Below are 21,758 nucleotides of genomic sequence, written 5' to 3' on the forward strand. Positions count from 1 at the left end.
ATCCCAAATGTCAAATAGATAAATTGGTTTAGAGAGAGGGAGAAATACTTTAAAATGTTGGGAAAGCCCAATCATGTGAAAAATCCCTAAATATTGATATGTTATTAAGTTCTTTCATTAGTGTAGTAAATAAACTTAGAGGAGAGTATGGATACTTTCTGTGCTTTGAGATCATTTGAATATAGAAGTAAAGATTGTTTTTAGAATAAACTTGGAATATAAAAATATAACTTGAAAAAGCAATACACAAAAACACTCTTTGGTTAAGAAATTTAGGATTTAAATTTAAAAAAAATTTTTTCCTCTACCAGCAGATACAACTCTTTATTATAAGTATGTTAAAATATTTTATTTATAAACACTTTTATTGACATAAAATTCCATATTTTACAACTAATAGTTCAAACATATTAAGAAAGATTGTACAATCATCACTACAATAAATTTTAGAAGATTTTTCATTCTTATACTCCTCAATGTTAGCTCATTTCCCCCAATCTTTCCTTCCATTCACTAAGAAACTTTTAATCCAGTTACTATCACTATCGCTGTAGTGCTAACTATCCTGGATTTCATGTACAGAGAATCATTAAACAAACAAAAACTAATCATGATAACAGCAAAACAGAAAAACCTCATTTGAAAAGAAAGAAGAAAATATTGCAAACAAGAACAAATTTAACACATCTCAAAATGGAGCTCAAATGATAACGTGTTAAATTTTCTACTCATGTATCTGCAATATTCACGTTCCAATGCATATTCTGCATGATAGGAAAAATTTTCATATCTGTGGTCTATGATCAGAGAAGATTTACTGGAGACTTCGTACACGTGTATTTCCCCTTCACTTTTACTTTTTAATGGAAATAACTTTGAGATGGTCAAAAGGGAAATCAAATGATAAGATATTACATTTTAACCTGTCTGCCATAATCAACTTTACAACAATCTCTGTCTGATAGCAAGGCTATTCACATCCCTCAACTATCGTCAGAAGGGATTCTTTGAAAGGGTAATTCAAGTGTGGATCCGGCAAATATATTTTGGACTTCCACTTTAATCTATAGCTTTCTGCAAACCAGGTATCCACAATTTATCTCTGACACCATTCCCTCCTTTGAACTTGGATTATATTATTTACAATCTTTGGATCACACAGACTGGTATGCTTCTTCCATGTGGACTTAGTTGATGATTCATTTAGATGGCTGCTTGTCTAAATACAAGCCTTTTAGACCCTATGGTCTTTGATAGTGTTACTTTGTTAACATATGTGTTACTTAGGGAAAGTGAGGCAAGTGTGGGTGGAGGACACTGGAGAACAAAGCAGGAAAGCAGAAGGGAGGGGGGAAGAAAATGAAAAGCTATGCTTGGGACAGGGATAAATGGGTCATGCTGGGGAGGAGCAGGGTGCACCGAAGGGGCTCATGCCATTGAGCAGTGGTAAAGGAAAGTCTGTTAGCAGGCATTGCTACTCTCTCACTTTAAGAAACTTGGCTCAACTTGTCTTTATGGTGAGATTCTCACTTCAAGGAAGTGTAGGCTGTCCCCATAGTGAACTTTCTCTAGGAGTAGTTGAGGAGATCTTACCATGCTTATTGTCTGGCAGCCACCTTGCCTGCCTCTCTCTTGACCTGGTAACTTCAACCCACTATTAAGAACTATGACACAGAAATGATATACTATTATTCATGTAATCTGGCAAGAACAACAAACTGCCAGTTGATGCATTCATAGGCAGGGAAGTTGAACAGGTGTGAAAAGTAGATGCATGACATCAATGGATTTATGGTTGACAGATGATTTTTTCATATTCATCTATATATACTGCATATACATCCAAGAATATAATAGGGCTTCCAAAGGACAGTTATGAAGAGTTCTCATTGATGACCAAATACCTTCAGGGGAAGAGGTGCTAGACCTGGTGGCTCCACACCATAGTCCCAGGGACACCAAGGTCAAGTGGCATAACATAGGCTACAATGATAATGTTCTAACTCCTGTTTTGTTTAATAACAACCAGGATTTTTCTAACTTGTGAGAGTCCATCTAAGGAGCAACTACTAGTGTCTCTCCATTCAGAGTTAAAGAAGAGTGAAAAAAATCCCAGTCATTTGGAAACAATTATTTTAATGTATTAATGGACAATAGGAATCTCAGCCTCCATGACCCTGAGACCCAGATGAATTAGATGGTGTCCAGCTGCTACCACTGCTGACTGCTTTGAAGGGGATCACATGAGAGTGAGATAAACCTGTGGAACAGAACTCAAAATCCTAAATGAAAAAAGCAAATTCAGTGGTGGAACTTCCAAGATGATGGCCCCTCTGCCCTGGAATTTAACTCATTTTCCAATACCAAAAGATTGATCTAGAAAGTGAACAACAACACCAAGGAGGCACATCCTTATAATAATCAACGATTTGAGATGAAATACAGCACATTTGCCCAAGGACAAAGTTTGGAAGGTGGAAAGAATTACAAAAAAAAAAAAGAAGAAGAAGAAGAATAGTAAAGGGGGGATGAACGCTGCTATATTATGGGGATTGCTATCAATGACATGAAACAAAATGTGTGTGAATTGTTGTATGGAAAACTGATTTAACTGATTTGATCTCTAAGCTTTCACTTAATTTATACACAAAAATTTAAATTAATAAATGAACTCTTGTTCAACAACTACAAAAAAACCCATGAAATATGTTTGTACACACAAATATAAACACAGACACATGCACACACACTGAACGTTTATGGACAAATAGAATTAATATATAATTAGCTCTTGTGGGCATCTCTTGTGCCCTAAGGTTAGCACTTGTTGCCAATTGAAGTGGCCAAAGTCCAGAGTAGGCAACCGTCGTGGTTATGACCTGACATTGTGAAAACAAATCAGAAAGTGGAGCGTTCACCAGAGTGCAGAAGGATGAGGACGCGGGAGGGAAATACTCCTTAGCAGTACCGAAGGAAGGAAACAGCAAACCTTAACAATTCTCAATCTCTCTCTGAATGTAAAAGGTCAATGTTGAATACCAGATCAAGATTCAGAGGAAGGAGAGAATATGGATACCATTATATTGAAAGTACAATGAAAGCAACATTGTAATGTTCTGTAATGCAGAAAAGCCCAAATAGGAAAGACACTGTTTGCTATATCGTTAAGGCCATCTGGTTTTTCCCTCCACAGAAAACTGGGCAAAATGAATGAGTTCTGTTTTTGAATCAGATTGTTTCACTCTTAAGATTTAAAAGAAAATATTTAATTAAACAATTAGGGAAACAAAATAAATGTGTCTTGAGAATTGTTACACTATTTAGAAAACAGAAAGAATGTAAAGATTGTTTTCAAACTTGATTCTTTAATCAAATGACATTATTTGTGAATATTGGGAAGATTGCTGATGGGACTAATCAATAGCCTGGATCCTAGAAAAAAGATGTCTTTCAGGGAAATTTAGGCTAAAACTTTATTTTATGTAATCTTTCCTACCTAATTTTAAAATAAATTGTGTTTTGTTGCTTAGGAGAAATATAATTAAATGAAAAATTTGAAGCTCTCTTGTATATATGTAACAAATACTTGGCATATGATAAATCTGTAGATTTAACTTTCCTCCAAGATCTTTGCAGCGTTATGCTCAAGATTAGAACAGAGAACAGGACCACTTAATTATTTTAAAATATAATGCTTCACCCTGATTGTCCATCTTCTCACTGGGAAAATTAATCAAGCTGCTGAATTTTTGACCCATTGCATTCTCATGATAATAGAGTCTAAAGAGTTAAAATATAGATTTTAATGATGTCTAAATAGAATCTAATTCTAATGTCTAAATAGACATTAGAATCTATTTGTGATCTGTATGATGTTTACAACTGCACTTAAGAGCAGTAACTAACATTACCAGTCGCATACATTCATACACAGTAACATGATTTGAGGGAAAAAATATCACCTTCAAAATACTACCAAAAAAGGGAAGAATGAGGATCTCCAATATCACTCTCTTTGATTGAGCCAAATTTTCTTATGTTCATTTTTGATCTAAGATGCCTTTTGAAAGAATATATTTGAGTCTTAGAAAAAAGTTAGCATTGATAGCTATGGGGAAAAATATTATGGTGTCTGCTAACTACAAATTTCTTGTTGAGTATGTCTACTGGGAAAAATAATAAATCTGGACCTAGGACCTTATTTTAAACTATGGAATTTAAGTCATAAAATATTTAAAATAAACAGGAATGTATAAAAAATAATATGATATACACATTCCTACAAGTCTTATTTAGCCAGGGTCACTATGAAAATAATACCACAAATGAATGGCCTCAACTAACAGAGGTGTATCCTCTCTCAGTTTGGGGGCCACAAACCAGAGTGCCAGATCTACAGAAGGCTTTATCTGTCTGTCCATTGGGGGGGGGGGGTATCTTTGTCTCCTTTCAACAACTCTGGACTCTGGGTCCCTTGGAGATCTCCATGTGTCTTGGCACCAAACTCCGCCCAGGACTAGGAAGTTCTCAGGGATCCTGGGTCCAAAGGAAGTATTACCTTCTCAATCCTTTCGTTCTTAATGATATTCAGGTCCCTCTGAGTTCTGCTCACTTGTTTAATTTATATCTCAAAAGAAATTAACTTAAAACATAACCTTATCTTGTAGATTGTGTTCTGCCTCACTAACAGTTGAGAGGTTAGGATTTACAATATATAGGAGAATTACACCCGACCACAAAATGAAAAACAAGTGCTTAAGTACATAACTACCCAAACATATCATTCCATAACTCCCAAATCACTGGGAATCATGGTCTAGCCAAGTTGACTCAGGTGATTTATATTTTGGATATAAGGGGTGTCATGGATTTGATTGTGTGCCCTTGAAGCCTGTTTGTCATATTTGTCTCAAGTTTATTTTCTTTAGCAATAAGTAAAATATTGAAAAATTTGACAATTCCGGAAAAGCCCTACCATACCTATGCTTTTGTCACTTCTCCCACGACTGAGATAATCATTTGGTGTGACATTCATTCCTATGAATATTTCTGTAAATCAGTAGTTATAAATAAACCTCTGGATCATTGAATCTTCCTATTTTTCAAAATGTATGAATAGTATCATAGTGTAAGTGTCCTTTGATAACTTTTTTTATAATTCAATGCTATGATTTTGAGCTTTAGCAATGAGGCATCAACATACCACAAGAAAGATAGAGATATGCATTTAGTTTTGCACATAGTTAGTTACTCTTCCACCTAAACAGTTAGTTCACCTGGACAGTGAGTTGATGGTTATAGTTTTGAATTTGTAGAAAAGTTAATGATATGCAAGACTTAACAGGAACCAGAGTCTGCAGTGAGCATAGGAAAAATGAAATATGGTACTTTACCCCCCAGCCTTTCCATTTCTGGGAGTCAGGTGCTTTCTCCTACAATCCATCCTATGAAGTCACTGAGAGACTGCAGGGTCTTTTGTGATTACACCGCAGAATCTAGCTGGGAGGTAGTCAGCCTAGATATGGTCTACATCAGGGGTCCTCTAACTTTTTTAACGGGGCAAGTTCACTGTTCCTCAGACCATTGGAGGGCCGGACTATAGTTGGAAAAAAAAAACTATGAACAAATTCCTGTGCACACTGCACATTTTTTTAAGGGTGGAGACAGACCCAGTCGTGGACACGGGGGCTTGCTGGGTCTCCTTGCTTTATTAGTTTCCAGCCGATCAGTTCAGAATGTTGGAGAGCGTGAGACAGGAGAGGGTGAGGCTGCCACCAGGAGGTCTGGAATTACTCTCCTGGGGCTGGCTTGGCAGGTATAGACTGTGGGACAAGACCTCCCAGGCCCCACCGGGGACTGGTAGGAAGACCATGGATCAGTGGCTGCTCTCCCAGGAGATTCAGGGGTTGTGCCATGGACTTGCATGCCTTAGCAGGTCACAGACCCTGGTGAGCCTGGAAGGATTTGACCAGAGCGATTCATGCAGTGACCGGGCTGGAGACGCCGACAGGGACATGGCCTTGTAGTGGTTGCATCTGCTCACACAACTTAGGGGGTCAGCATGGGCCTTGGTGAGGGCTGGAGCCCCTGTGGGAACTGGGGCTCATAGGGGTGAGACCAGAGAGGCAGGGAGGGGCTGCCAGGCGGAGGAGAGAAGCCAAGGCTGTTATGTCTTTCAAGACACAGACACCCTAAGACCAGTGTCCCAGCCTCGAGCCTCGGAGGCCAAGATGAACCAGCCCTCAGGCGCATCCTGGCACAGGGGGTAGGGTCCTCAGGAAACACCGCCCCGCCCTCCAGCCCTCCCTGCCTGAAGGTCAGTAGGCTGTAGTTCTAAAGGGGGATGACCAATGCCTGTGGCTGCTTGGGGTTGGGCTGCCCGCTTACTTACCCTGGGAGGCAGATTTGTTGCCTTTAGGGATGAACTTCAGGGAGCTGCTGAATATTCAGAAGCTGGACTGCCCCTGCTTGGAGCTATCATCGAGGAACTCGTGGCCAAGCCCGTGGCCGCATTTACCGCAGGACACCGTAAAGGCATCAGGCTGATTGCCTCGGGCCGCTTGGCCACGCTATCATCGTGGATGGTCTCCGTGAAGGCTGGCCACGGTGACGAGTGCTCCTACTTGGAGCGGCGGGAGAACAGCTCACAGCCGCACTTGGCACACACGTAGACAGCCCGAGAAGCTGCAGAAAGACAGAGTGCTACCAGGTTCCCATCCTGCTCTCACGCTCCTACAGCTCCGAGTGCACCGACCCCACCGCACAGATCTTATTTTTAAGTAAAAAAACAAAACAGGCAAAAACACCGAGCGAGCTAGATAAATGTCCTCGGCGGGCCGCATGTGGCCCGCGGGCCATAGTTTGAGGACCCCTGGTCTAGATTATGCTGAGGCTTAGAAGAGATACATCTCTTGACTTCCCCTAGGGACGCTGGTGAGTCATTTTGACCCTGTACTCTACCTGTCCCTTGTAGATCACCTCTGACATGAAAGCCCTGCACTCACCGAGATCTGCAGATCTCTTTTACCTACAATAGGCGAGCAGAGGAATCCGATGGAGGAAATCCATTTGGATTCTTTCTTGTTTGGTCCTATGCCCACTTCGATTCCCTTGCACGCCTCCTCTGATGTTCTATTCAATTTTATAGCTACGTTTTATAAAAGAATCTGAGTAATTTTTCATTTGTTTTGCATCTTTAAAATAAAAGAATAAATGAGGTTTGTTTTCAGGACACAATATTAAATCCCTGATTTAATGTCAGATACTTGTGACATGTTTATACTCAGCCTTATCCTTTGTGGAAGCCATCTCTCTTCTCTGCTTACCAAATTGCTCACTGAATGTTTCAAAAGAATCCAGTGTAGAGAATTTCTCCCAAAATCTATGAAAAGAACTGCACACACATTTCACTTTTCAGGTGAAATTTATTTTTTCAGTAATACCCACAAAATGAAATATCATATTGACCTAGTATGTCAACGGATTATGTTTTATTTCTGTTGCATTCATGCAAATGCGGCGTCATGGTAGTCTTTTAGTTCATGTTCAAATACTACAGGTTTCTTAAAAATATTTGCCTAACAAGAATGGGATAAGGAGCTCCTTTTTTACTGATATAATTTATTGCCATTCTGTTGTACAGCACTTTGATATTATTTTATAGGCTATAAAGTCTAGGTATCTTGTAAGATTATCAGATCTTAAGTATAGTTTGCTTCAAAGTGACATTTTATCATTATTTTAACTGATTTTTTACCACATTTCCATGAGCTTATCTACACTAAGAGCATATATGTATGTGCATGCACATATTTAGATCCTTGAGTGTCACCCAGTGGTCTGATGTAGTTAGCAAGACAGCGCCGAAACTCTCTAGGAAGCGGTCCCATCTGTTATTGTTCCAAAGCCATGGTTTGGGAAGACAGTGGTCATGTTTCCTTCCATCTTGAGTGTCTCTTGTTTGCTTCCAGGTGGATCGGATCGTCTTCTGTGTCTTCTTGGAAGTTGACTTCAAAATCTACAAAAAGAAGATGAATGAGTTTTTCCCTGTAGGTGAGTGAAGTGATCTGTTTCCTTCGTAACTGGGGAATGAAAAAGCGACGGTATCACTTTCTACTGAAGGCAGTTTCAAATCTGATTTCCACACATCAATCACCTCTGGCTATTTATGTCATACACTTAAAGAACAGAAAGAGGTGACAAGAAATCCGGAGTATAGACCTCATTCGGTCACTGTGCTGCGTTGGACAGGTCAGTTCATCTGTGGCCTGGCTTTCCCACTTTGAAAGCAGGGACTAAGCCTAGAGACCTGGCTAGCTCTCACAATCATGAGCTGCCATTCTTTCTCCACAGCTGGAAATTGCCTAGTCCGTGCACTTGCTTACATTCACCATGGTAAACAGCTTTGGAGAACTGTGAGGATCATTTGTATATCTTTATTCGCAGTTTAAGCTGTTCCTGCATTTTACCGGTATCCTACCAATCCTGTCACACACACACAAATTGTAAGAAAGGTATTTGTACTTTCTAAAGCAATCTGAGGCCAGTAGTCATTCACCTTTTCTCACATTTCTTTTTAGAGGGAAACCTCTGCTATTCAATTTTGACTAACTGATTAATATTGATCGGCTAAGCCATTGCCAGGATTTGGTTAACTTGAATACCCACTGCCTATCCTTTCTTCCATGCTCTACGATTGAAACTCAAAGCACAGCCATCAAGTTGTTGCAGACTCATAGCGACACTCTAGGGCAGAGTACACTGCCTCCTGTGGGTTTCCAAGGTGGTCGGTCTTTATAAAACCCTAGCTTTCTCCTTTGGAATGACGGGTGGTTTTGAATTTCTGACCTTGCAATTAGTAGCCCAACACATAACCACTATGCCAACAGAACTTGTTCAGTATTAAAGCTTGTTCAATGCCTTATTGTTTGTATGGTGCCATTTAAGCCATAGTGTTGTAACTGTTTTCCTTTGCTATGATAAAGAAATACTTCTTCCAAGAAATGTCAAGCCAGTGGGAACATGGTTGGTATCTATTTTTCTGACAGCTTAATTTTAAAGGCTTGAATCTCCATTTGAGGTGGTTTTCCATTTAATAAGTGACTCTGGCATGTGAAAGGGGGTTAATACAGGACTGCTGGAGCACAGCCCCCCTTAGGCAGTCACATAATAAAGAGGGTGGCCTCCCACTGACCAGAGCACTCAAACTTCAAGCGCAAGTACTGCTAGTGACGAGCAACACTGTGCTAATTTCCAAATGGTCTGAATTCTAGGATATGTCCTAATTGTGTAGTTAAAAATGAATCAGCGTAGTATATTTAATGCTGGCTTCAGAGTATTTCCCTAATTAAAATAAAAAATTGGAAATTTCAAAGACTCCCATGTGATGATGAAGAAGATGGTCGCAGTAGTGACTCCTCCTCTTCAACTTTCTCCTCCTCATCTGCTTTTCTCCTCTTTTCACTTTCTAAGCAACTCGGTGTTTTGTGGAATGCAAAGGAAAGAATAGCTATTTAATAAGTAGTTGAGATGAGTTGAATTAAATAAATGTCTAGCAATAAGTTAATGGGTTTTTTTCCTCTTTCATCTCCTTGGTTCATCCTTTCTCTTGATTTTCTTAAGTGGATTGGCAAATTTATTTTCAAACATTCTTAAAAGGAACTTTCATCATGTAAAAGAATATAACATGCTGTGATATCAATATTCTTGTCAAATTTTTAGCATACTTCATAAGAGTTTGTACTTCTTGAGATGTTTTGAAATAATGATATCATATTTTTATTTTCTAAACTAATAAATGTTTTACTCTAACATAAGAGCAATACTTCATACTTATGATCCATGGATACTAAAGCAAATCTATCCATCAACAGTATTGGCCATGATGCAAAACTGAAAAATAATTCTACTAAAACTGACGATTTTGGTGTTCAATAATATATTAAAATCTATGCAAATAATTACTTAAAGAAGGGTTACTCTAAGTAAATCTGAAAATACATCTTGTCAGTAGAAACAGCTAATTAATAATGAAATAATCCTTAGTTTTATGTTATTGTTTTAAATGGCATGCCCTGTTCATGAAATAATGCTTAATATATGTAAAGGGTAAATATATTAAACTATATGTTAAAAACTCCCAATTCTAGAGAATTTCTAGAATGTTTAGGCACTAGCCATTTGAAAATTCTAAAGGTAAAATATGGAAATAAAGGTGGTCACTAATGAAATATGTAAGTGCTTATTATAGCAAATGAGGAGGCCTGGTCATGTATTGAGTTATGCTGTGGACTGTGAACCACCAGCTCCTCTGTCAGAGAAAGATGAGGCTTTCTGCTTCTGTAAAGATTTACAGTCTAGGAAACATACAAGGATGTTGTGCTCTATCCTACAGGGTCTCTACAAGTTAAAATAGATTTGATGGCAGTAATTTTTTAGTTTTAATATATCAAAACCTAGCCCACTTCCATAGATCCTGACTTATAGCTACCTTGTTTCTGAGATTATAAATCTATATGGTATTGGACAAACTCATCTTTCTACTGACACGGTTTTCAACTGCACATCCCACAGCACATTATCAATGTATGGAGATATTTGGGATTTTCAAAGTTGGGGATGTCTCTAGTAAACAGAGGGCAAGGCTAGCCTTGCACATGGTAGCCTTCATAGCAAGTAATCTGTTGTGCTGTTCTTAGCTGCCACTGATTCAAACCCCCCAACTCATGGAAATCTCGTGTACACCAGAGCAAAGTACTACATTGCCTTGCATGATCCCCTTGATTGGTTGTGGATTAGATTATGGTGGTGTATGGACTATGTCATTGGCTGATTTTCTGAAGGAGATCACCAGGGCTTTCTTCCTAGTCTGCTTTAGTATGGCAGTTCCTCTGAAGCTGTTCAGGATTTTATGAACACAAAAAGTATCCACTGACAGAATGTCAGTGACAGTTATGCTGCCTGGAAATCAAACTCAGCTCTCTTGCATGGAAAACAAGGATTCTAACATTGAGCCAACAACACTAGTTTCCACAGGGATATGAGTCATCCCAGTAATGTAAGAGGGCTCTGACCTCTCCACCCCCTCACCAGCATTTGTGTTTTCTGTTTCTAACTTTGCTGTTGATTTGGAAGTGAGATGATATTTGATTGTGATTTTCATTTGCATCCCTCTAATGATGGTGCTATAGGATTCTGCTGGACTATTAAATAAAAAGTCTGCAATTCAAACCCATCGACATCTCTATAGGAGGAACATTAGGCTGTCTGCTGCTGTTAAGGTTTACAATCTTAAAAATGCTATATAGGCTCTCCATGAATCAGATTGGCTAAACGACAGTGGGCTTGGTTTGGCTTTTATGGCTATTGATGATGGCCATTTCTTCATGTGTTTGTTGACCTTCTGAATGTCTTCTTGGGTAAAGTGTTCATGTCCCCTATTCACTTTTTACTTGGATGGTTTTGTTGTTGTTTAGATATTATTCTTTCTTAATAAAAATGTAGAGAGTATACGAACTGCTGGAGAGATTGTAAAAGAGCTAAACCACTGTGGGAAATAGCATGACACGTCCTTGGAAAGTGAAAATAGAACCACATTTGGAATAGAACTACCATTCTATCCCTCAGTCCTCTACTTGATAGCTATCCTAGAGCATCAGAGCTTTGAGGTGGACGTATATATTCATTATGTTCATTACTGCACTGTTCACAATAGCAAAACATGGAAACAGCCCAAATGCTCATGGAATGCTACACAATGTTAAGGAATAATGAATCTGCAACCCATTTCAACAACATGAATGAATCCAGAGGACATCATGCTGACTGAAATTAGTCAATCACAAAAAGGCAAATGTGGAGACCACTATTATTAAATGACAAAAGGTTTTCACACAAAAGAAACATGTTTTCATGGTTACAAGAGATGGGAAAGGAGAGTCAATCATTAACTAGAGTATAGACACATTCATTTGAGTGAAGGGGGAGGCAATATAGAGTAAAGGGAAGATTAGCAAACAATGGTCCAGGCAAAGTAATACAATAATTAAAAGCAACAAAGGTAAATATCTAAAAATCTCTCAATAATAGTAATATCCAATAACAGTGATCTCCATGTGTATATACAGAAACCTAAGCTGAATAGATACAGGAGAATGGGATTATGTGTGGGACAAAATTATGGAAAGAAAAAACCCAAATGTCCTGCAATTGAGTTAATTCTGACTCGGAGAACCGCACCTGTGTGTTCTCAGGACCGTAAATCTTTTTTCTTTTCTTTTTTTTTTAACATTTTATTAGGGGCTCATACAACTGTTAACACAATCCATACACACATCAATTGTGTAAAGTGCATTTGTACATCGTTCTCAAAACATTTTCTCTCCACTTAAACCCCCGACATTAGGTCCTCATTTTACCCCTCCCTCCCCGTTTCCCCCTCCCTCATGAGCCCTTGATAGTTTATAAATGGGTATTTTGTCATATCTTGCCCTGTCTGATGTCTCCCTTCACCCACTTTTCGGTTGTCTGTCCCCCAGGAAGGAGGTCACATATAGTTTCTTGTAATCGGTTCCCTCTTTCCTACCCATTCTCCCTTTACCCTCCCTGTTTCGCCACTCACACCACTGCTCCTGTAGGGCTCATCCACCCTGGATTCCCTGTATTTTCAGTTCCTATCTGTACCAGTGTACATCCTCTGGTCTAGCCAGACTTGCAAAGGACCGTAAATCTTTATGGGAGCATACAACCTCATTTTTCTCCTGTAAAGTAGATGGTGGCTTTGAACTGCTGACCTTGCCATTAGCAGCCCAATGTGTAATCCACTATCCCAACAGGTCTTCTGTGAAAAGAGGAGTAAGGGGAGAGAGAAGAATAAGAAGAAAGAAAACTTTATTTAAAAAGAAGGGCACAGCTCTGCTTGGTAGCTTTTGATAGTGGGTTTAACTGGCTATTGAGTAGATGGAATAGAATTCCCATTTGGTCACCAAAAGGTTGTGTGCAACATGGTGGATGAAATCACACCTCTGTGCTCATGGATCACCCATGCATGTGCCATTGCAGACATGGATGAACAAAATAGATGATATAGTTCTTGTCCCTACTTGAATGCTGCTTGCAATAATTCAACATGGTCATTCTGTCTTGGTAGTAGATATTCCTAGCCTGCCTTCTTCCATATGATTTGCAATGGTGGATTTTTTTAGGAGATAATCAGGTCTTTCTTTCAAGGTACTGCTGGGTGGACCCAAATTGCAAACTTTGGCTAGCAACTGAGTTTATTAAACATTTGGATGACTTAGGGACTCTTCTCTAGGGCCTTCATTAAATAGGATTATGCTCAACACAGACATTTATATCCAATTATAAAACTAAACAGAGCAAAGGATGAGAAGTCCTGGGCTTGTGCAACCCACCTTTCTCTTACTATTCATCCCATTGCGTTTGCCTTTGGTTTAGGTTTTTTCAGGGTATTCTGCCTAGATCTTAAGCCCATGGCTTCTCAGATTCACGATCCATGCCTAGCCAAAGGTTTGCGGTCTTTGCATTGAGGCAGAACACCCAGATTTTAAGTGTTAGCCATGTACTCATACCACAGCCTGATTCCCCCTGCCCCAGCCCACACCTGGCATCACTCATCAATTCTTCCCATAACTCTTATCACAAAAATCTCCAAAATTATGATAAAATATTATGTAAGTTTATATACCTGATAAATAAGTGTAAAGGTAATGAAGAAGAAAGCACAAAATCACTAATTATTTCTCTGGATGTATCTCAAACAATTAAATTTAATCACCTCTTTAATACTTTTCTACATTTATCATTGACTATTGGTTGATAAAATTACCTTGTGTATTCACAAAGTTGTTTGAATTTTATAAATCTTCAATCTTTTCTTAATATAAAGCTCATCTGATTCATTTACAGAGAAAGTACGTATGACTGAAAAGTATATCCATGATTCTCTGTATGTTTTAATGCTGAACACAATGAATTTGTCCAATTTTTGAACTAGAACCCTGATGTACCTTTTACATAATACTTATGTCAATATACCTAGAATTAAACATAATTAATATATATCTGAAATAGTCAAAGGGCTCTACTGGTTTGGTGGGTTAAGCATTGGACTGCAAGGTCAGTGGTTCAAATCCACCATTTATTCCATGGGAGAGAGACAAGGCTGTCTGCTTCCTTACAGTTTTGGAAACTTTATGGGGCAGTATACGCCATTGACAGGGTCTTTATGAGACAGAATCAACTTTATTGCAGTGTGTTTGACTTGGCTTCTTTTTAAAATGGTGACGATCTGGGATAACTGATAAAACAAATTCTGGGATACTATTATGTTCATCTCCAAACTCACTTACCTATAACATAAAGATTTGATTTAGACAGAAATTCCATTCACATTCGTGAGTATATTCTATTTTAAAAAAAGAATACAAAAGTGGCTGAACAATTGTAGATGTCCATTTGATATAATGGATGTATGGATAGTTATATAAAAGAGCCCTCAATAAAACGATTAAATTTTTAAGTGGCCGAAATAATCTCGCTCTTCTTAATAGACATCATAAAATATTGATCAAAACTGACCTGAATTTTTTTGAGATATCTATTACTAACAAATATGAGAGAAAGTTGAGGCTTTTTGATCCCATAAAGATTGATAGCCTTGGAAACTCACACGGACAGTTCAGGCCTGCCCCATAAGGTCACTGTTCATTGAAGCCACTCCATGGAAGTGAGTTTTCAGGATGCACAAAGTGAAATAAATATCTTACATAAAATCAAAAGGATTTCATGCCTTAAAAATGGGCTTAGAAAATTGTATGTATCTTTAAAACTACATGGATGTCAAGTGTAAAATTATGACAAATGGAAATTGTAGACAAATTTACAACTTTAATGGGGATATTTTTCAGCTTTTTCCTTTTGCACATAACACAAAATTACTTGGATGAAAAAAATAAAAGTTTAAGTCAAGTTTGAGAATTATACCTTGACAATCTTGTAAATATTTACAAAAATCTCAGTGTCTAATAATGTATGCATTTTATTTAAGTATTGACAGACATGTTAACAATTTTTTTTGAGGATTTGGTTTCACACCTTTTCCCTTAGGAATGGATGAAGCCAGAAAAGTTTATATTTGCACAGCATTAATAAAGAAAATCTTAAATTTGAGTTTGATGAAAGTCTCATATCTTTAATTATGCATTTACATTTTTAGGTAGCAAAAAATAATTCTAATTAAAAATCTTCTCAACTTCATTCCTGATACTCTACCAAACATTCAATGGATCATTTTGATCTCTCCCAAGTATTTAATGAATATATTATCTAGATATATTTTTATTTTTTTTAATCATGGTATTTTTCTGTTTATCTCTATATGTCTAAATAATTCAAAATCTTTTTTATTAATTTAAATCATTTTATCGGTGGCTCATACAACTCTTATCACAATCCATCTATACTTCTATTGTGTTAAGCACATTTGTTGCCATCATTATTCTCAAAACATTTGCTTTCCACTTGAGCCCTTGGCATCAGCTCCTCATATTTTCCCCTCTCTCCCTACTCCCTCATCCCTCGTGAACACTTGATAATTTATAAATTATTATTATTTTGTCATATTTTACACTGCCGGATGTCTCCCTTCACCCACTTTTCTGTTGTCCATCCCCCAGGGAGGAGGTTATATGTAGATCCTTGTAATTGGTTCCCCATTTCCACCCCACCCTCCCTCCACCCTCCTGGTATGGCCACTCTCACCACTGGTCCTGAAGGGATCATCTGTCCTGGATTCCCTGTGTTTCCAGTTCTGATCTGTACCAGTGTACATCCTCTGGTGTAGACATATTTGTAAGGTAGAATTGGGATCATGATAGTGTGGGGGGAGGAGGGAAAGCATTTAAGGACTAGAGAAAAGTTGTGTGTTTCATTGATACTACACTGCACCCTGAATGACTCATCTCCTCCCCACTACCCCTCTGCAAAGGAATGTCCACATGGGTCTTGTGTCCCCACCCCACACGCCCCTTTATTCAAAATGATATGATTTTTTGTTCTTTGGTGCTTGATACCTGGTCCCTTCGAGCCCTCATGATCACACAGCTGGTGTGCTTCTTCCACGTGGGCTTTGTTGCTTCTGGGCTAGGTGGCTGCTTGTTTACCTTCAAGCCTTTAAGACCCCAGACTCTATATCTCTCAGTATCCGGGCACCATCCGCCTTCTTCACCATACTTACTTATGCACACATTTGTCTTCAGCATTGTATGGGGAAGGTGAGCACACAATGATGGTTTTTGTTAGTTGATGTCTTCTACCTGATCCCTTCAACACCTCATGATTACACAGGCTTGTGTGCTTCTTCCATGTGGGCTTTGTTGTTTCTCAGCTAGATAGACGCTTATTTACCTTCAAGCCTTTAAGACCCCAAGCTCTATATCTTTTGTTAGCTGGGCATCATCAGCTTTCTTCACCACATTTGCTTATGCACCCATTTGTCTTCAGCGATCCTGTTGGGATGGTGGGTATCATGGAATGTCCATTTAGTCAAGCAAAATGTTCTTATATTGAAGGAGTACTTGAGTGGAGGCCCAGGAATCCATAAAAAGACTGGACTATAGGGCATGCCCCAACCAGAATCAGCCTGACCCCCACCATGGAAGGGTGTGCCACAGAGAATGATAATTGACCTTCTGGTGAGGGAAAGGGACCAACCTACCATATTCAGATGGAAACAGAATCAAAGGAAGGAGGAGGAAGAGAGTGGAGCACACCCTGGCCCACCAAACCCTGAAGACAATAGCCCCACCCAGAGCAGCCAATGCAAAGAGAGGACCATATGGCTGGCCCCACTATGAGATGTGACATCCTGCACGGCCCCATAGCCCTACATGGGACAACACAGGAGACACAGCGTGGGATGTGTGACTGAGCTGACCCCACCACACCAAGGCAAAACATGCAGGGTGTGCAATAGAACAGCAAGGGGAGCATAACAAGGAAGTCCAAAGGGAGTATCAAAAATAGAGTATGGGGCCAGGGTGTGGCACCCCATCAGACTCGAATGGAAAAACACTCCTAAAGATCAACAAACAAACCTTGAATTATTTACAGGCTTTTCTTTTTTTCCCCTTCTTCCTTGAGATTTTGTATGTTGTTTTTGTTGTTGTTGTTGTTGCTGCTGTCATTGCTTTATTTTTCTGTGTCACTTTGTTTGGTGCTGTCAACTTTTTATGTGCATATTATTCTCTCTGCAGGTCTATCTAGATAAGATAGGCTGGATAAACAATGTGGAGCAGAAAACAACTGGACCGATTGTTCAGGGGGGACATAGAAGCAGGGGACGTGGGGGAATGGAAGTGGTGTTAACCAACCCAGGGACAAGGGAACAACAAGTAATTCAAAACCAGTGGCAAGGAGGGGGTGGGAGGACTGGTAGGGAGTGATCAAGGGCAATGTAACCGAGCAGAATTACTGAAACCCAAATGAAGGCTGAGCATGATAGTGGGACAAGACAAAAGCAAAAGGAAAGAGAGGAAAGAAGTAGGAGGCAAAGGGCATACATAGAGGCCTAAATTCAAATTCTTTAAAACAATCCTTTTAGTGTCAATTAGTGAAGGTTTACAGAGCAGATCATTAGTCTCACATTCAAGCAATTCATAAGTTTGCTTCAACTCATCCGTTGTGATCCCCTCAATGTACTGTCACTTACCCCGATCTTTCTGTATTCCCTATTTCCATTTTGCCTTTTACCCTAATCTGAATTTTGTCATTGGGTACATGTTGCCCATTTGTTCTTAATGCTTGATTATTCTTGATTATTCTACCAGAGAGGTGCATTCAGTGCCAGGTCTGAAGAATAACCAAAGTCCATTGATATGGGATCCCACCTGTCTCTATCTGACCAGTTAGCCTTTGGGGATTTGGGGTTTTTTCTCTACATTTTTCTCCCATTCTGTTCGTGATCTTCCAATGTTATCTTTTGAGAAGTTAGTAGTGGTAAATGGTTACCATCTAGTGCTTCTGGCCTCAATATATAGAGATTGATGCTTGCACGGTCTGTTATTCCATTTAACTAGTTGTTTCCATATGTCTATCCATTTTTACCACTCTTGTTTCCTCAGATGGAAATCTGTCTGGGTAATTACACAATTATTATCACTATAATCATAATTATTTCTCTCTCTTTTTTTTAACCTCTAGGGATACCATTGAAAATGTGTTTATATGTACAAGAATAATATGGGGCCAACACGTGACTTCCTCCATCTTCACAAGGGGGAGAAGAATCAGACTCAACATGTTGTTGTTGTTAGGTACCATTGAGTCAACATAGACCCACAGCAACCTATGCACAACAGAATAAAACACTGCCTGGATGAACCTGTGCCATTGAGATAGTTTATTGTGCCAGCCTGGCTGATAAACGCAGGTGGGATTGACTGAGGGGGGTAGAGATGGATGGCTTGGTGAGCCTTGCCTTTCTTGTCTTTCGCTCTGTGATCATCGGACCAGTGTGCGGCTGCCTTGCTTGTTCTGTGCTTCAATTTAAAGGCTGCACAGCCTGTGGGACGCCTAGCCTGTGGACTGCGTGGTTGTAAGTTCAGGTCCCTTGAAGACTTCTCTGGAGCTGGGGACTGGCGATTGGTGACCTGCCTTGTGATTGGCTGCTGTGCTGACATAGCCTAGCTCTCTCTACAAATAGAGGAAGATCTGGCATCAGATAGAGTCTTGAAGGACTGCTAGTCTCTCAACTTTCTCTCACGGACATGAGTTGCACTAAGCCATTTATAGTGCTTCTAATTTAACTGTTTATTTCTTGTATTGTATATTTATCTGTATATGATTTAACATTTCATTTCTCGTTATATATCTAATTATATTTATGATTTAACATTTCATTTCTCGTTATATATCTAATTATCTTTATCATTTAACATTTCATTTCTCTTTATATATCTAATTATCTTTATAAATAAATATATTATATTATCAGGAATTTGGTTTTATCTCTCTAGAGAACCCTGTCTAACACAGCCATCTTCACTATTGTCCCCCTGCTTGAGCCCATTGTTGCAACCATGGTGTCAATCTATCTCCCTGAGGGCCTTCCTCTTTTTTGCTGCCCTTCTACTCTACCATACATGATGTCCTTCTACAGGAACTGGTTTCTCTTGACAACATGTTCAAAGTGTCTAAAAGGAAACTTCACCATTCTTGCCCCTGAGGAACACTGGATGTACTTCTTCCAAGAGAGATTTGCTCGTCCTTGATAAACAAGTCTATGATACTTTCAGAACCCTTCTCCTGTACCACCATTCAAATGCATCATGAGTCCTAGTCGAATTCCTCTGAGGCGTACGTCAGACATGCCTCCCTTCTCCAAGCTTCTTTACCAATTCTGACAACAAACCCCTTGCCCAAAGGCACTCTTCCTTCTCTGTTGGGTTTGTTAATTCATAATAGCCACACAGAATTCACAAACTTGTGATTATGGGGTTTATTCGGGAAGTTAAGAGGTTACATTTTAAGATCAGGAATTCTCAGGATACAGTTCTTCAGTTAGGACTGCCTCTTGTCAGCCATACTTGCAGGCACACCTCTCTCTGGTTTAACCCTGCAGCTCCTTGACTTTGTCTCTCTTCGTGCAAGTACTACAAAGCTCCTTTAGGATTAAGGATTAATACTTAAAAGGCACTTCATTCCACCATAAACTCCAGTCCAACTGTGCAAGGTTCTATCTCCATAGATCAGCAAACCTTGTTCTCTTGATTAAAAGACTAGAGGCAACTCACTCAACAAGGGAGCCTCCTACCACAGACTCATAGCTTACTGGCTTCATGGACTAGGAAGCCCAGCTATTTGTCCCATATTTCTAGTCCTATTGTCTCTGCTTATGGTGCTTCTCTGGTGCCGCAGCTCTTCCTCCACTACTTTTCTGGTTTCTTGGATTGAAGATATTCATCACACGAGATCTCATCATCCAAAGGACACTCTGCTCTTGGCTCTCCTTGCCTCATGGTAGTATAGGTCCCTGATTCCTTTCTGAGATAACTCATTTTATACCCAGTAAGATGGCAAAATTGTCCAATTCCATGTTAAAAGTTCTTATAATCCCTGTTATTCTGTTAACAATCACTCACAACTGAATTAGAGAAAATATACCCAAACTGCATGATCCCACCAAGAGTGGAAATTATCAAAAGTATTGCTGCATCAATTAAATAATTGCACCACAGTATAAAATAGAGATCAATCTTAATATTCACCTGCTCCTCTATACCTAAAATTTTCTAAATATTCCATCCATAACATTTATTAAAGTAAACATTAGCCAAGAGTTTACACTGACGCACTATTTAATTAAAGTTATATTAAAGCATTATATTTTTTTTTCAGAATGATTTTTTCAGTTATTAGTTACTGTAAAATTGATCCCAACTCATGGAGAACCATATACATTGTTAAAATAAAATGCTTTATTATATAAGAATCACATAGAATAAAAATGATAAGCACACAATAAAATGCAAAACATTTGAAGTCCTCTTATTCAGTGATGAATTACATTTTATTTTTTATCCTTCTGATCTTTAATAACTGAAAAAGCAAACAACTGTAAGTTCAATTTGAAAATATGTTGTTCACTTTACAAAATAACTAGTACTTTTCTCTCCCAACAATATGTATTCTTTCATAACAATTTTAATGAACCCATTTTTAGCGATTTATTTCTATAGATTAATTGGGCTTAATCTCTGTGTGGATCCTGCAAATGAATTTTGGGCTTCTGCTGTCATCCACAGCATTCTGAAAACTGGATGATCAGAATTTTAGCTCAGGTATTAATCCCTCCTCTGATTTGGATTTTATTTACAATCCTTATATCACGCAGGTTGGTGTGCTTCTTCCATATGGACTTAGTTGACATCTCACTTAGATGACTATTTGTTTTAAGATAAGCCTTTCAGATCGTAGACACTATTCTTTCTGATAGCTGTTTCTGTACATGCGACAAGGTATTCATTTGTACATGGGATATTTGTATATTATATACATGGGGCAAAGCATATTTTATTTTTTTGCAGAGGGAGATCCAATTTCCAAGCACCCTTTGTTGGAGATGGTGTCCTTTTCCCTTTTGCTGATTTTTGGTCCTTTGTTAAAAATCGGTTGTTTTTAGATGGACACATTTATTTCTGGGTTTTATGTTTCATTGCATTAGTTTATGTATCATTTTAACATTTAGGCTTTTTTGACTACTATGGCTGTTTAAACATGTTGAGGTCAGGTAGTACGAGGCCTCTTCCTTTGTTCTTTTAAGAAGCTCTTTGCTTATTTTGAGCCTCTTCCTCTCCATATTGTAAATATTACTAAGGAGTAGCTGGTAGCTTAGGTAGCTGTAGTTGATTCTTTTGAGTCACAGGAGCGATGTCTAACGTCCAGAAAACATACGGTGGGGAAATGAAGAAACAAGGAGAGAGATGGGTAAATGGAGAAGGTGGTGGGGAAGAAGAAACATAATAAAAATAAAATGACTAGTAGTACTGGTAAGGGGCTGTTTGGTACAAGTACTACTAATATTATATTAATAAGAGGTTGAAAAAAAAGGTTGGTTGAAATAGTGGGTTTAAGAGGGGTAATGAGACGTATTAGGTAGCATTGAAGTATATTTCAGTAAGAGAGGGAGCAAGAGCAGATAATTATGGTGGATGAGGCAGGAGAAAAATGTAAACAAATAA

At 38.7% G+C, this 21,758-nt stretch overlaps 1 protein-coding gene across 1 annotated transcript in view; it reads left to right on the forward strand.

The window, feature by feature from the left end:
* Positions 1-6,350: 6,350 nt before the first annotated feature.
* Positions 6,351-21,758, forward strand: part of LOC101653723 (mono-ADP ribosylhydrolase 2) — a 196,159-nt gene continuing 180,751 nt past the window's right edge. Inside the window, exons 1-2 of the mRNA XM_045295173.1 lie at positions 6,351-6,659; positions 7,971-8,052. Coding sequence (XP_045151108.1) covers positions 6,351-6,659; positions 7,971-8,052 — 391 coding nt within the window. The remainder of the gene's footprint in view (positions 6,660-7,970; positions 8,053-21,758) is intronic.

Source organism: Echinops telfairi, unplaced genomic scaffold (genome assembly GCF_000313985.2).
Source record: "Echinops telfairi isolate 266 unplaced genomic scaffold, ASM31398v2 ScPeMD7_5592;HRSCAF=6446, whole genome shotgun sequence".
In the NCBI taxonomy this organism is placed as follows: domain Eukaryota; kingdom Metazoa; phylum Chordata; class Mammalia; order Afrosoricida; family Tenrecidae; genus Echinops; species Echinops telfairi.